The sequence below is a fragment of the Chaetodon trifascialis genome, chromosome 14, assembly GCF_039877785.1.
Source record: "Chaetodon trifascialis isolate fChaTrf1 chromosome 14, fChaTrf1.hap1, whole genome shotgun sequence".
In the NCBI taxonomy this organism is placed as follows: domain Eukaryota; kingdom Metazoa; phylum Chordata; class Actinopteri; order Chaetodontiformes; family Chaetodontidae; genus Chaetodon; species Chaetodon trifascialis.
Genome location: NC_092069.1, coordinates 13776179 through 13789856, shown reverse-complemented (window position 1 = coordinate 13789856; position 13678 = coordinate 13776179). Strand labels below are relative to the sequence as shown.

The 13678-nt window shown below is 44.5% G+C and overlaps 2 protein-coding genes across 2 annotated transcripts; one reads left to right on the top strand and one right to left on the bottom strand.

Moving 5' to 3' along the window:
- Nucleotides 1–291: 291 nt before the first annotated feature.
- exoc5 (exocyst complex component 5) lies at nucleotides 292–9896 on the bottom strand. Its single transcript, XM_070979680.1, has 18 exons — nucleotides 9705–9896; nucleotides 9212–9306; nucleotides 7752–7899; nucleotides 7469–7663; nucleotides 5905–5969; nucleotides 5649–5677; nucleotides 5424–5533; nucleotides 5183–5227; nucleotides 4946–5086; nucleotides 4780–4862; nucleotides 4479–4688; nucleotides 4215–4362; nucleotides 3999–4107; nucleotides 3006–3126; nucleotides 2796–2882; nucleotides 2567–2675; nucleotides 2220–2435; nucleotides 292–1535 (listed from the first exon to the last, which is right to left on the bottom strand). The coding sequence occupies exons 1-18, from the start codon at nucleotides 9729–9731 to the stop codon at nucleotides 1347–1349; spliced, it is 2127 nt and encodes a 708-aa protein (XP_070835781.1). The 5' UTR covers nucleotides 9732–9896; the 3' UTR covers nucleotides 292–1346.
- A 46-nt stretch (nucleotides 9897–9942) lies between these two features.
- On the top strand, nucleotides 9943–13270 carry ap5m1 (adaptor related protein complex 5 subunit mu 1). The gene is made up of 8 exons (XM_070980098.1): nucleotides 9943–10169; nucleotides 10306–10966; nucleotides 11057–11284; nucleotides 11359–11498; nucleotides 11643–11728; nucleotides 11826–11938; nucleotides 12104–12200; nucleotides 12289–13270. Exons 1-8 carry the CDS (start codon nucleotides 10102–10104, stop codon nucleotides 12369–12371), a joined length of 1476 nt encoding a protein of 491 aa, XP_070836199.1. The 5' UTR covers nucleotides 9943–10101; the 3' UTR covers nucleotides 12372–13270.
- Nucleotides 13271–13678: the final 408 nt, after the last annotated feature.

Below are 13678 nucleotides of genomic sequence, written 5' to 3'. Positions count from 1 at the left end.
CTGGAACCAAGCTCTCAGGCGTCTCTATCTCCCCGGCTCTCCCCAAGTCCATGACTACTGCACACAATTCATCAACTCGTAGATATCTAATCCCCTCTGGCTCTGCTCACTTCCTGAAGTCTAAGAAAGAACTTTACTCTGGTGGCAAGAATTCCCATGAATACTTGATGACTTCTATAGAAAGGAAGACTGTTTCATCTCACTTTGAAAGTGACATTCGCGGCGAGAGCTGGCTAAACTTTCTATGCACAGCTCCCCATTTGTGAAGGATATTCAGAAGAGGGACGATAGTAAAATGCAACATCTCTTTAATGAGTCACTAATTAAGGTAAACAGCAGTACATGGGAGCAGCTTTGCGTAGGAGACAGTTTTAGGCATTAGGGACATGAACTGCCTTCTTTTTTTTAGTGCAGAAGACAGTGACTGAGAACCTCAAATAAGCCCTGTGTGAAGAAGTCCCCTCCAGTTTGTTTCCTTAATCAGCAGAGGTCAACATCTCAATGTCCCCTGACCCAGGAACACTGCAGATCCAGCCAATAATGTCTTTGGACTGTGTGCACCGCTGGATGAGCAAGTGTTGATCTGTGCAATTACAGCGACACATACTCACTGACCCATCACAGCGGTCATCTGAGCCTGAGAGGGGACCACCCAAACCTCCAGAGAGGTTCTCAGACCTGGTTACAGCTCAGATCGCACTTCTCTGTGATGGCCTCTTGACCTCTGCTTTGTGGTCAGCGGGCAAAGGTTAGAGAGGCGGTCATGTGTCTCTCTTAGCCAGACAGAGCTGTATCTCATGCTCGGTGGGGCCTTCTATGTCAGGGCCCTGAAGTTCATTAAGTGGGGTAGCCGTTCCCAACACACAGTGCTACTGCAGGCCTGATGTCTGACTTTACAGCGTGATTGTTGACAGTCTCCCTTTACAGCAGCTTTAGGGTCTAGTGCAGCCGCAGAATTTATATATTTGGCACAATCAAAAAAAGTTTCGTTTTCTACATAAGCACAGACATCAATGTTGTCCATTTACTTTTATATATGTCAGAAATCTTAGCCTTGTGGATTTGCGGTGAATTAGTATTTAAAAACAAATGAAATTATAAGTCGATAGACATTTACATTTCTTCAGCTTGGAGAAATTAACAATGAAAAAACGTAAAATGCACATTTCCCACATTCAAGGAGCAGTGACCCTCGCCTCCATGATGTACAAAGTGATCCCAGTCAAGTCTGTGCGCTGGGGCCAGGCCGATGCATTCTCCGAAGCAGGGATGGGTATCTCCAGGGTGCACCATATCATCAAAGCATGGGTTACTGGACGGAGGGCAGCCAGGTGTAGAATCAGTCATTAACTGAAGTGTCGGCCCAGTCTGGCTGAACGGTAGTCCACTCTGAGCTGGACGAAGGCGTGCAGGAGGTTTCGGTCCAGATTGGTGAGCTGCTCACCTGAGCAGACCTGCTTTAGGTTGTCAGGGGCAACAACCAGGAGGTTACAGAGGGCGTGGAGTGTGTCAAAGAGCTGCAGCACCAGAGGGACCTGAAGACAGACAGACACACCAACTATTATCCCTTAGAAACTTCATACACCAAGTTATTTCCTGCATAGGCAAGGCTGTCCTGACAAATGCTCTAATGATAATTCAGATTTGATTCTATTATGACAGTCAAGCTGAAAAACATCAGGAAAATCTGTATTAGTTAATCCACCCCGTCATATCTAATATCTCTATATTTACAGTGTTTGTAATACATGCCCTATCTCTTCCATTCATGCATTTACTTGTATGTGGTGTTGAATTTATCAACATGTATCAAGAAGAATGTTTTACAACTTATCATCTGAATGTATTTCATCAAATAAAAATGTCAAACACCTGAAGGTTCCAGGGTCTCCTATGTGAGAATGTGAAGCTTTTCTGTGTAATATGATTAATAATAATTACCTTTTGGTCTTTTAACAGCTGTTTTCAAAAAAGAGGCGATTGGATACCTTAAACTGGGAATTTGTGATGACATTTAATAGACTAATTATTTGAAATAACTGTTCAAATAATCTGATTAAAGAATAATCCTTTGTAGTTAAATTACTGAAGGATTAAAGCATTCACCTGAACTGACCTAACGCGTTTATGTAATAACAAACACAGGTAGAGTCTTTGTTGCAAGAGCCATGTTTTGCCCTGTGACCAGCGTATCCTGGACCTATGCCCCCTCCGCTCACCCTGAAGTCCTTGGCACACCGTCGGTATTCAGCCACGTCGCAGATGGCCAGCATGCCTCCCATTGAGCTGTAACTGTACTGCTGTAGGTGCTCATGGATGAGTCGGTGGAAACGAACGCCCAACTCCGTCAGCACTGTGTCCACATTTTTCCCATCCATGGACTTCCTCACGTGCTCCACCTGCCGACTGACGTAGGCACATACCTTGGAGCAGGCCTGACAGGTGGGGAGACACACAGGGGAAGGTGGAAAACAAGCTGGCAAAACAACTGACTAAAACCTAGTCTTTTTTTTGTTTTTTTTGCATGTCAGCTCAGCGGTGGAGGCTGAGGCCTTGCACGTCTTACTGTAGTGTACTGGATCATGACATTGTTCTCGTCCTCAGGCCTGAAGTCAGTCTTCTTCTGCTCTGTTGCCAAGATGTGCTTCATTTGCCCCACCATGCAGTTTATTGTTCTGTGTGGAGCAGAAAAGTACAGCGGAAAATGTCTGAAAGGCCATTCACTGTTCTATTATGGGTTTTTGTTTGCGCACATGAAACACATCACACGTAAAAGCACTTCTAAACACACTGACCTGTCGATTCCTGTGTCCAGTTTCACTTCCATCTGCTCAATCACTTCTTTCTTCTTGTGCAGGCACTCTGCCAACTTTGGAGATGAGCTGGAGATATAGATGTTAAAGGCACAATCGGAGAACTATGTATTGGTGGTGGCAGTAGCAATATAATAACCGAATGCTTTGGAATATATACTGTATGATTTTAACCTTTAACCAGGAACTGACCTTATTAGAGGCATGAGCTGGTCATTAAACTGCTTGTCAAACAAATGGAAGATTGAGTTCGCCTGTTGAACCACATCCAGGAAGTACAGGTTGGCATTCTTGGCATCTGATGAGGGAATCGCTGTAGATCAAAGAGAGAGGGAATAAATCCAGACAATAAACAAAAGGGTGGGTGAAAAAATAAATCGATATGATTCACACAGGGCAGACTGTTGCTTGCTCTCCATTATATAATATGTAGAAAACACAGCAATATTCTGCTTCAGCATCAGACCGTGAGCCGAAAGTAATCAAACCATGGGGACGTCAGTGTTGCATTTCTTTGATGATGAAAATACCTTACGAACTGAGCACTGGGAGATGAATACACATGTTTAGTTCCACTGTAGCTGCCTGAAAACGATAATGCAAAGAAATGCCACGGAGGCACAACCTGCTTTGCATCAAGGTAACTTGGACATTTCTTAATTTCTTAGTTAACTGCTTTAAAATGTGCTGGTTATTTAACTGAGTGGTATCCATAGCAACAAGCATCACCTGGATCCCGACAAAGCAAAAGTGAATTTTACAGCTTGCGTTCTCCTCCAAGTGTAAAAGGCAAAACAACTGCAGTCGCATATTTCAAACCACATGAAGCATCTTCAAGTTCACATTTTAAGACCAATAAGTCATAACAACCAACTGTAATCAATGATGCATTCAGGTGGTCCTTGTCTACTGATAAAATCAGGAAATATCATGTGACCATCATGTCATATTTGTCAGATATTTGCTTTAAAGTCGTCATGAGTTACTGGTAAGTACATCACATGAAATGCACAAATGAAAAAGGCACTGCAGAACCTACATATTGAACTATCTGTTGTAAACTTCATGTGATCTTGTCTTCCTGAATGCACAGCTAGTTTCAGTCTCTTATGATGCTGGACTCTGTAGGGAAGGAGGCATAGGCTGAGTCCGGCCTTTGGTTTTTATGAGCTGAAGTCAATTTACCTGAGAGGCCAATCTCTAGGGCGTAGTCGATATGTTCCACGCAGAGGTGGTCAACCAGCAGCAGGAAGATTGAGAAGGCGTTCTTGGGCAGGTCCGAAGGATCCGAAAGCTGCGTCACCCAAAACAGAAAGAACGGGAATGCATTGAACTTCTTTATACCAGCAGAAGTTTCTCTCCAAAACTGCTTTTCTCAAATCTTCTTTTCAGAAGCCTCACCCTGTGACATCTCTCAAAGGCATGACGTGTCTCCTGCAGCAGGTTGACAACTAGCTCTGGTGACAGGAAGGTCTCCCCATGGGTGTCAATGATAGGGCCAAGGGGAAGGTTGGTGCGCTGCCTGATCCGCTCCTTCAGTTCTTGGATACTGTAGAAAAACACTGATGCTGATTGTTTTGTTACACCATTATATCCTTTCATATAGATATATTTAAATAATCTAAACCTGTCGATGTGAGAAAAAACTGACATCCAAAATCTGACCTGCCAGTGCCAATTGGCCGTTTCTGATGATTCTTGGAGTCGTAGTATCGCTGCAGAATCATGGCGCCTCGAGTGCGAAGGTACTCCCTCTCCATGTCAATGTAGCTTTCGAGGTATGAGGAGAAGATGCTCTTTATTAGCTTGGACAGGAACGTGTGCTTATCTGAGCCAAGGTTGAACTCTGTCAGCTTGGTAGCCAATGCTGTGGTCCTGGAAAGCATACAAAAAAAGATTCAATGTAAGCGTAAAGATTACTATGTACACAGGAAGTGAACCAAAAATGTATGAGCAACTGAAATACCTGGTGTAAAGGTCATAGAGGTTCTTGAGGTACTGTTCTATATCAGAGTGTCGAGTCTCATCCAGTTTTTCCCTAACATGGGCCTGAAGACACAAAGGTGTCAAATATAACATGAAACACAAGGCATGTCTAAACAAAACTAAAAAATGAGAATTAATATACATACCTGTAATTTGTTTTCAAATATGTTCTGGATGAGTTTGGCCATAACAGTCTCTGGGCTGCTGAAGACCTCGCCCACCTGCTTGTTGACCCTCTGGCAGAGGACCGCGGTGTCCTCGAACACATCGTTTCTCAGGTAGGCCCCCTACAGAGACAAACAAAGGGTTAACCAGGAGTCTGTGGATATTACTGACAACAACAAAGTGGAATATTATCTCTAAGAGGAACTTTTTCCACTCACTTCCTGACATTGCTTGATGTAGACATCCACACAGTGTGCATAGCCCTTGTAGAAAAAGACATAGGAGTTACTTTTCTGCAAGATTACATCACTGAGGTGCAGATTCAAAGCAACATTTGACGACCAAAGAAAACTTCAGATACTTCAGTTATATAATGTATGTCTGCAGCAAGTCTAACAGTTAGATTAAATGTGAACTACAAATCAAATGTAGACATCAAATATGACTACTTCAGGTCACCTTGAAATGTAATAGAACTGCTGCCACCTCCCGCATACGTCCAATCTCTCCCCTGCGCTGGGCAGCAGTGAACTCCTGGATTAACTGCCGCTCCAGGTCATGGTACTTACCTGGGCAGGAACACAAAGAAAGACACAGAAAATAATATTATCTCTTGTACCTCTTGTGCCTCACATGTATTTATAATGGGGACTACAGTAGATGATGAGTTTTTCACAAACTTACTAGCAATTTTTGCCTTGACATCTGGAAATCTGTGAGAGGAAAAGTTAATTAATATTTAAGGAGTCGATTAAAAATCATATCCAACTAAGAAATTTTAAAAAGAAAATGTTTGCTTAATTTCTAGAAACATATGATACTCAATTAAGATGCTTTAAAACATATCATGTCCTGAGTTGGACTTACACTATGAGGAATAGTATACATCACTCTGACAGGGCTCTGGTCTAAAGCTGCCCCTGCGGGATGCCTGACTCACCTGTCGAATGGCAGCTCCTGGGCAATGAGATGCAGCTTCTGAATGATATCGGCAGCCTCTTTAATCTGAGGGAGAGAGAGAAAGAGTGAATGCGTGAGAGAGTCAGGTGAGGCAAAAAAAGAGAGAGAGAGCACAACAAGACCATGAGGAGTGGACATCCAGACAGAAAGCTGGCAGGCCACCGGCGGTGTCTCCACTTGGGGGATCATCATTTTAGAGCAGCCCTCCTCCACCTCCCCATGTTGAACAGGGAGCTGATAACAGACAGGCTGCGCTCACCTGGGCATCGGCAGCAGCAGCAGTCCTGACTTAGCAGCACATCCAACTCTTTATTGGCATGCCTTTTCTGAATGGGCTGTAATCCCACAGGAGTCTAAATCGCCTTCAATAATCTGTCCGGCCAGGGATATCTGTCTAAAAAAAGGGGGCCCTGTCGAGAACCCCCTCCTCCCCCCGCCCCTCCTGACATACACACTGGCTGAAAAAGCCCCAGACCTACGAAAGGCCCGCCGTCCGCAACTCCTCTGTTCCCGCAGATGCCTGCCTCAGCTAACATCATTACTCTGCTCCCGTGAGGAGGATCCAGCCTTTCTGCTCGGCGAAGGTTTTCTAAGTATCTGTCCCCCAGCTAAGATTAGCTAAATCCCATGTAAGTAATGTAGCCGTCTCCCTGCAGTCAGGGTTTAGCAGCACTTGTCTCCACGCTGGCGGCCCAGCCCTCCCTTTCAGAAGGATTAGCAAAGCCATCCCCCTTCAGCTATTCACTTGCAGCTTTCCTCTTTCCCCTTCGTCTGGAGGTATGCTCAGGAAAAGGAATCTGGCCAGATATTTCTGCATGCCTCTCCGGAAAACTAGCTCCATCTCCAGCTCTCGTCTCTGGGATTGACCCCCAGACTCGCTGCTCTGCATCCACTAATGATGTTGCTACAAACAGGAATTAATCTACAGCATCCCAATCTCTCTACTGTCGCTTACAGAACTGCAAAATCAAACTTTCAGGGGTCACTCATCTAACATCATCATGGCGTCTGTGTAGGCAGGAACTAAGTTGAAGTGTGCATCTCATCTTCCACCATGCATGTTATCGCCGCCCTTACATGTACCATAATGCCACAAGCTCTTTCCTGCTGTAATGTGACACAAAGCCGAGGACCAACCAAATTCTCACTCCCAGACAACCTTCTGTAAATGCAATTAGGGTTGACATGAGCATGCTGACATCCATGCTAGTCAATCAGCCAGCTATTGTCAGACAGCAAATGACAGTTTATTAATCCAAATTAGCCAAGGGATCCAACTAAAGGGATAAACTTGACAAATTAATATGGATGGTTTACCTCATAATCCTGTTCATTCTCACCTCCAGCAGTGTCACGGCAGGGGTCCTCGTCAATGGTCTCTCACACACACACACACACACACACACACACACACACACACACACACACACACACACACACACACACACACACACACACACACACACACACACACACACACACACACACACACACACACACACACCCCTCCACTGACGTGAATGGAAGGAATGCAGCAAACTCACCTTGTCTGGGTTGTTGAAGACGTCACTGCGTAGATCTCCATCCAAGAACTCGTTGAAGTAGGTCATCAGGCGCTGAGCTTCCACGGCTCTCTGCCGAGGCGTGTTCACCCCCTCCAGCTGGTCACCAAGGTGACAAACCTTGGTTGCCACATAGCTGATGTGGTCATCGAGCCCCTGGAAATGCTGAAAGGCCACCTGAATTGACAAAGAAGAGGCAGAATGTAAAGAAATGATAAATTCATTCTGCGGTGTGATAAATTAGCTACTTGACCATGCAACACACCTGGTTGCTTCTCTGTAAATCTTGCACTTTGTGGGCAAATTCCTTGGCTTCACGATGACACTGATGCTCAAGCTTCTCCACCCGTCGCTGGATCTTCTCATCCAATTGCTTCAGTTCTTCTATGTGGTTCTCAAATTCTTCCAACAGCCTGTCACAGAAGAAAGAAAGAATATAGATCAGCATACGGTAGATCCTCAGCTAACAACAGGTAAAACACACACAAAAAAATGCTCTTACTCAGGAGGAGCAATTTGGTCCCACAAGGTTAAATCTGTCCCACTGACCTCACACTTACAAACATAGTTAGTTACAGAATGGTGCCGGATGTTTAATTCCTGGGTCCCCAGAATTAAGAAGCTCTGAAAACTAGCAACTTCGTCAGCTGCATTTTAAGTGCCATCAGGACTGCAGAGCAAATGTTCTAAGTCAGCACCACATTTCACAGAGTAGGAAACATCCCAAAATGATGAGTGTATAATCTCTTGACTAATTCCCTCAGCACTGGCTACAGCTTAAAGACATCTCCCATCCCTTCCCAATAGACACTCATTCCCTGGCTGGTGACTCACAGTATGGTGGCCTCCACAGATATGTTGTCTCTGACTCCTCGCTAAGAGCTTCCGAGGAGGTGGTGGCAACAGTTTTGTGGAGGAAGTAGATAAGGCAGGATGGATCCACAGTATAGTTAAACTGTTATGGCATTTTTGCTTACGAGAAATAACTTGGTCCCTGAGTGTAAACATAACAACAAGCACTGAAAATGCCATGAAAAAAAATCTTAAGCATAGATATTTCCTGTTTTTCTCCAACCCAACCATCAAAAACACTAAATTAGCATAGAAGAGACCAAGATGAGCTTTAGTAAGTACAGTAAGACTAACTCAGTTTCACTCTAGTATTTAGCAAGCTGAGTCTGACAGCAATAAATTAAATTTCAATTTAGAATTAAAATACCTTCAACTTAAAACACATCTAATTATTTTCAAGTATTACGTTTGAAAAGCTAACACCAAATTTGTGCTTTTAGCCCCTTAAAAAGTGGCCAAGAAGTAAAGACAACAGCTGGAGTATGAGGGAAAAAAGCTTTTGGGAGGCTGAATATCTTAATGTCAACATTTGATCAACTTTAATGAAAATTTGAAAGAACAACACTCAAATAAATAAATAAATAAAAAAATAAATAAAAAAGACAGACAAAAGACAGTATAAGGTCACATGAAGAGAGTGCATCATTATAGAGATGATCAGCTGTGTAACACTATCTGCATTAGTAGACTAGAAAACCAAGAAAATTAAGCTCAATGAAGGCAAGAGCATTTTATCTAACTTAAGTCACTCTTAGAAGGGCAACACTGGTTTTAGATGAATATGAGATACCATAAATTTATAAAGGAACCTGGTGACATATTACTAAGAAGATTGTCAAGGAAGATGTGAGCAATAGATGTGATTTACACTACCTTTTGGGATCAAATGCCTCAGCTCCTCCTTTGGAGCCTCCCCCAGGTGTCCTCCATGCCAACCTCTCAATGTATTCATCTGCATCAAAGGGCTCCTGAGGGGGAGAGGAAGTCATGAGTGTATCACATGCAATCATCAGCCAAACACCAGCTATTAACCCGAAATGCTACAAGAACAAATTTACGAATGTAATAACGTTACATCCTGCTGTAATGCTTTCCTGCCTTTGTGCTGATTACTGTTACTGCACAGTAATGGTCAACAACATTTACTTTTCCCGGAATAACTCAGATTATAGAGACTATATTTGCCCCCTATTCTGTTTAGTTTACGATAGAAATAAACTTCTCTCAGTATGTGTGAGCAATTATTTATTCTCTACTACGCACTCAGGGTGAATGGGGACATTGCCGTTAAGCTGCCGTTAATGATAGTTAGCAACCTAGCTAGCATGACAGCTAACACAGCTCTCCGGTGCAGCACTCATTTTACCTCGAACAGCTGAGCAGTTGTTGCCATGTTCCAGATTCAGCTGGCGACGTAGTGAAATGCAATTCAGAGGAAGGAGCTCGGCAATACCGCCGACTTCCACATGGATTTGCTGATTTCGTACAGTTTCGCCCTTTGTTGACAGCTAGCTGGTTAGCAATCCAGCTTCCTGTATGGGTGTAGAAGGGTGGGGATAGCTGCTTGCAAGTGCGCATGCGCATATGTCGGCTGATTGGTAGTTATTGTCACGTGACACAACAGCAGGAAGTGAGTCGCGGAGTTGGTCAGGTTCATACAGCGAGGAATGTTTGAATTTAACAGCTTGCACGATAAGATGTCGATATTAACATTTAAGTCACAGAACAGTCTGTAAATTGAGGACTTCAGTGCAGCCGGCCAAATGAGTTTGCGTGCTTTGTGGATTATTTCTCACGAGAAAGGAGAAAATGTGTCGATACGCTTTTCAAGGTATGTATGAGAGTTATAATGCCTCTCACATTCTACTTCCCGTTTACAGAACTGTAGTAGACTTTAGTATTGTAAAATCTCAGCTGTGACACTGCGTGCAGTCTGAAGTGTTATCTCATGTTTCTCCTCTCCACAGGAGGTTTGCTACAGTGGAGCACCGGGCCAAGAGCCTGGCAGGCTCCTCATATACAGCAGTCCCAGAGGAAAACACTGTGCTGCAGCTCCTGCTCACTGAGCTGGGGCTTTCAGACTCAGACAAGTCCTATGTAGCTCTCAGAGATGATTGTCTTCACTGTCAGCGATCACCAGCCCTGGAGCTACGTGTGGACGGTCCTGCAAAGGGAATACTTTGGCCAGTCTTGGCCATCTCACAGGGGCCTCTCATCCTAGCTTGCCTGCCTTTAGTGGATGCCCCTGCTGAGCCACGGCCACCTTTTGCCAGCCTTCTGTCTGTCTCCCAGGGCCTCACACTTCTGGCAGGCCTGCAGACTTTTCTCCTCAGCTCTGGGGGTAAGCCTGATAGTGAGGGGCTGGCCTCTCGCCTGGCCATGCTGCCCTCTGTACTCTTACAAGTTTGTCCACTTGGCTCACCCCTGGATGTTCCGCTATGTGGGGCACCTGCTACACCCACAGTGCCCACTCCCACTGGGAACCAGAAGCAGCCAGCCTGGAAGACAGGGTTCCACCGCGGTCGAGCTGTGGTGAATGTGGCACTGATAGAAACAGTACGCTCCATGCAGTATGGCAACCAGAGCAGGCAGGACCTGTGGGATGTTTATGGCACTGTGACATGCAAAGTAAGTGCACAGTGTAAAGGAAAGCAAGGTGTGCTTAAACCTTTTCCCCTGTTTCCATTGTTTTCCTTCATTCTACTTTTCTGTTGACAGTGTGAAGTGGAAGGGGTGCTCCCAAATGTGACGGTGACTCTCACACTGCCACCAAATGGTTCTCCACTTCAGGATATCCTGGTCCATCCTTGTGTCACCTCACTGGACTCTAGTATCCTGACTGCCAACAGTGTGGACAGCTATGATGGCTCAGCTTTCTCTGGGCCATATAAGTTCCCCTTCTCACCTCCCCTGGAGCCTTTCAGACTATGCAGCTATACATCTCAGGTATAAAACATACACATTAACATACTCCCAATTCCACAAAGAGGTATTAATGTCTCAAGTGATTCCTTCATTAGGTCCCTGTACCCCCTATCCTTGGTTCGTATCAGCTGAATGAAGAAGAGAGCCATTTGCATGTGTCAGTAGCCCTCAAACTTCACGAGAGTGTGAAGAACAGCTTTGAGTACTGTGAAGCACACCTGCCGTTCTTTAACAGGTAATCTTTTAATTCTGAACACCTGCCTATATTTGTTTCCTGTAGAGGTTTAACTCCTCACAGCCCATGCCATCTTTAAGGGTAAATTGTCATCCTGATGTCCAATCAGAAATCATCTGTCTGTGTGTTCTGCATCTTGTGCAGGGATCAGATGGGCGTTGTGGATGTTAAGGTGAGCTCTGGACAACTGGACATCTCAAAGGAGAAGAATCTACTGGTCTGGGGCCTTGGTAGGTCCTGAGCATTAGAGTAGAAAAATAGCACTTTCACTGCAGCTGTATACTTGAAAAGGAGCTCATGAGTGATTTTCCCCTCATTGATATTTAGGACAAAGGTTTCCTAAATCCCGTGAGGTCACAATGGAAGGCAAGATCAGCTTTTCCGGGCCGACACCAGGACCTACTGACCCCCTCTGCACAGGACTTACAGCCTACATCAAAGTAAATTAATATGTGTAGGGATTAATTTTAGGACAAGATCGGAAGATTCATTCATTTACAGCTACAGCTAATTTCTCATTGGATGAGGTCAAATGTATATGGGATCTATTAACACATAATCATTAGTTAATTAGTCAGTTAATACTTCCACCATTATCTTCACAGTTGTATTTCAAAGTGCCTGACATGACGCTCTCTGGTTGCTGCGTGGACCAGCATTCAGTGCAGGTTTATTCCTCTGCCAAACCGCGGATTGTAACATGTAAGCTCACAGTAGTTTCTGTATTAAAATGTTTACTGTATGCCCGTTTTCTGATACTAAAAAATTGGTCTGTCCGTCTTATTTTCAGCCCGAGAACTCTTGTCCAAAGAGTACTTCATATGGAATTCAAAAGGAACTGCTCCAGTGTCTGCGGGGCAGATGATGCTATAGCATGGATACATTGGAGGAAAGGAGCACAGTTAACTATACTGGACTGCAGGACTGAAGACACTGCCAAGCATATACAAATTTAGGCTCTACATGTGACCCCATAAAATGTATTTTTTACTATCCTGTTGTTACTGGAGAACTCAGAAATGAAAATGTAAATAGCAGTGAAAATACTTTGTAGATTTGACATATTATCTAACATTAAATTTTGCTTTTTGCTTAGCACAGCTCAGAAACTTTGACTGGCAGAAGTGTTGATTTTGTTGATGGTTACTTTAACAAAATACCTGCCGCTGTAGTCCAACTTCTTTTATCCCCCAACTTTCACCCCCCCTCCCCCATTTCAGACACAAGGGCCACCCCTTGCTCTGACAGTCCCACTTCAGTGACTCTCCATCAGCCGGATAATTAGCAGCTGGGGCCTTGTCATCAGCTGTTGCGGGTCTGGAAGAGAGGGACGGCTGGGCTGTGAAAGGCCAGGCTGCTCTGGCCAGTGTCTTGGCTACAAAAGGCTCCTCTTTTAGAGCTGGCAGGAGTCCTTGCTCCCTGCACCATTCACTCCCCCCACCCCCTTTTGACCCTGTCCCCGCCCTGTCAACTAGTGGCTAGTTCAAACACACAACCTCTCCAACTAGACTGTGATTGAGCACTGACCCTCTGGCCCTCTGAGACTTTAAAGCAGCCGGTCCCATTCAGCCAGCAGGACCTGCCTAATTGGTGAAAAAGTCACAAGGATGGAAGTGCTTGGGTCAGCTCTCGACTTTGATTGGGTGCTTTAACTAAATTAACAAAGAACTTAAAAATTATTTGTATCTTTATTGATTTGTTGTAACACGTGTGAGGGTAGACCTCCCTTTATAATCAATACTTGATTATAAATAAATTATTCAAAGAGAGGCATTAATCCCTTATTCCTCACTGTTTACTATCACTGAACTTTGAGGAGTTTCATACTAACTGTTACAGTACTGGGATGAAAGCTCCACCTCAGTTTATGAAGTTGGCTGAATAACTAGCCGGTGAAGGGTTAAATCAGGAGATTGTGCCCCACTATTCCACCGCAGCCAGACTCCTCTGAGTGCCCTTATTGTCTGCTGTTGGCCTCTTGTGCCCCTTGCTGGTCCAAATGCTACATTCTCACGTGGATTTCCACTCAGAAGGCTGACCATGACCAATCCTCTGTCAATTGGAACCAATTGCTCACACGGCATCCTTCACCTTCTTTTTATGTAGCAGTGCAGAGTGGCAGACACCGAGACCTCTCAGCTCTCCCCCTCCACCATGATTGGCTTTAAGGCCCAGTGTGT

Excerpts from the sequence above, each read along its gene's own strand:
- exoc5 (XM_070979680.1), bottom strand. The coding sequence starts at position 9,731 with ATGGCAACAACTGCTCAGCTGTTCGAG. Across the intron at positions 5,970-7,468 it reads TCTTCAACAACCCAGACAAG|ATTAAAGAGGCTGCCGATAT; the intron begins GTGAGTTTGCTG and ends TCTCTCCCTCAG. Across the intron at positions 2,883-3,005 it reads CAGCTCATGCCTCTAATAAG|CTCATCTCCAAAGTTGGCAG; the intron begins GTCAGTTCCTGG and ends CTATATCTCCAG.
- ap5m1 (XM_070980098.1), top strand. The coding sequence starts at position 10,102 with ATGAGTTTGCGTGCTTTGTGGATTATTTCTCACGAGAAAGGAGAAAAT. Across the intron at positions 11,729-11,825 it reads TCTACTGGTCTGGGGCCTTG|GACAAAGGTTTCCTAAATCC; the intron begins GTAGGTCCTGAG and ends ATTGATATTTAG. Across the intron at positions 11,939-12,103 it reads GACTTACAGCCTACATCAAA|TTGTATTTCAAAGTGCCTGA; the intron begins GTAAATTAATAT and ends TTATCTTCACAG.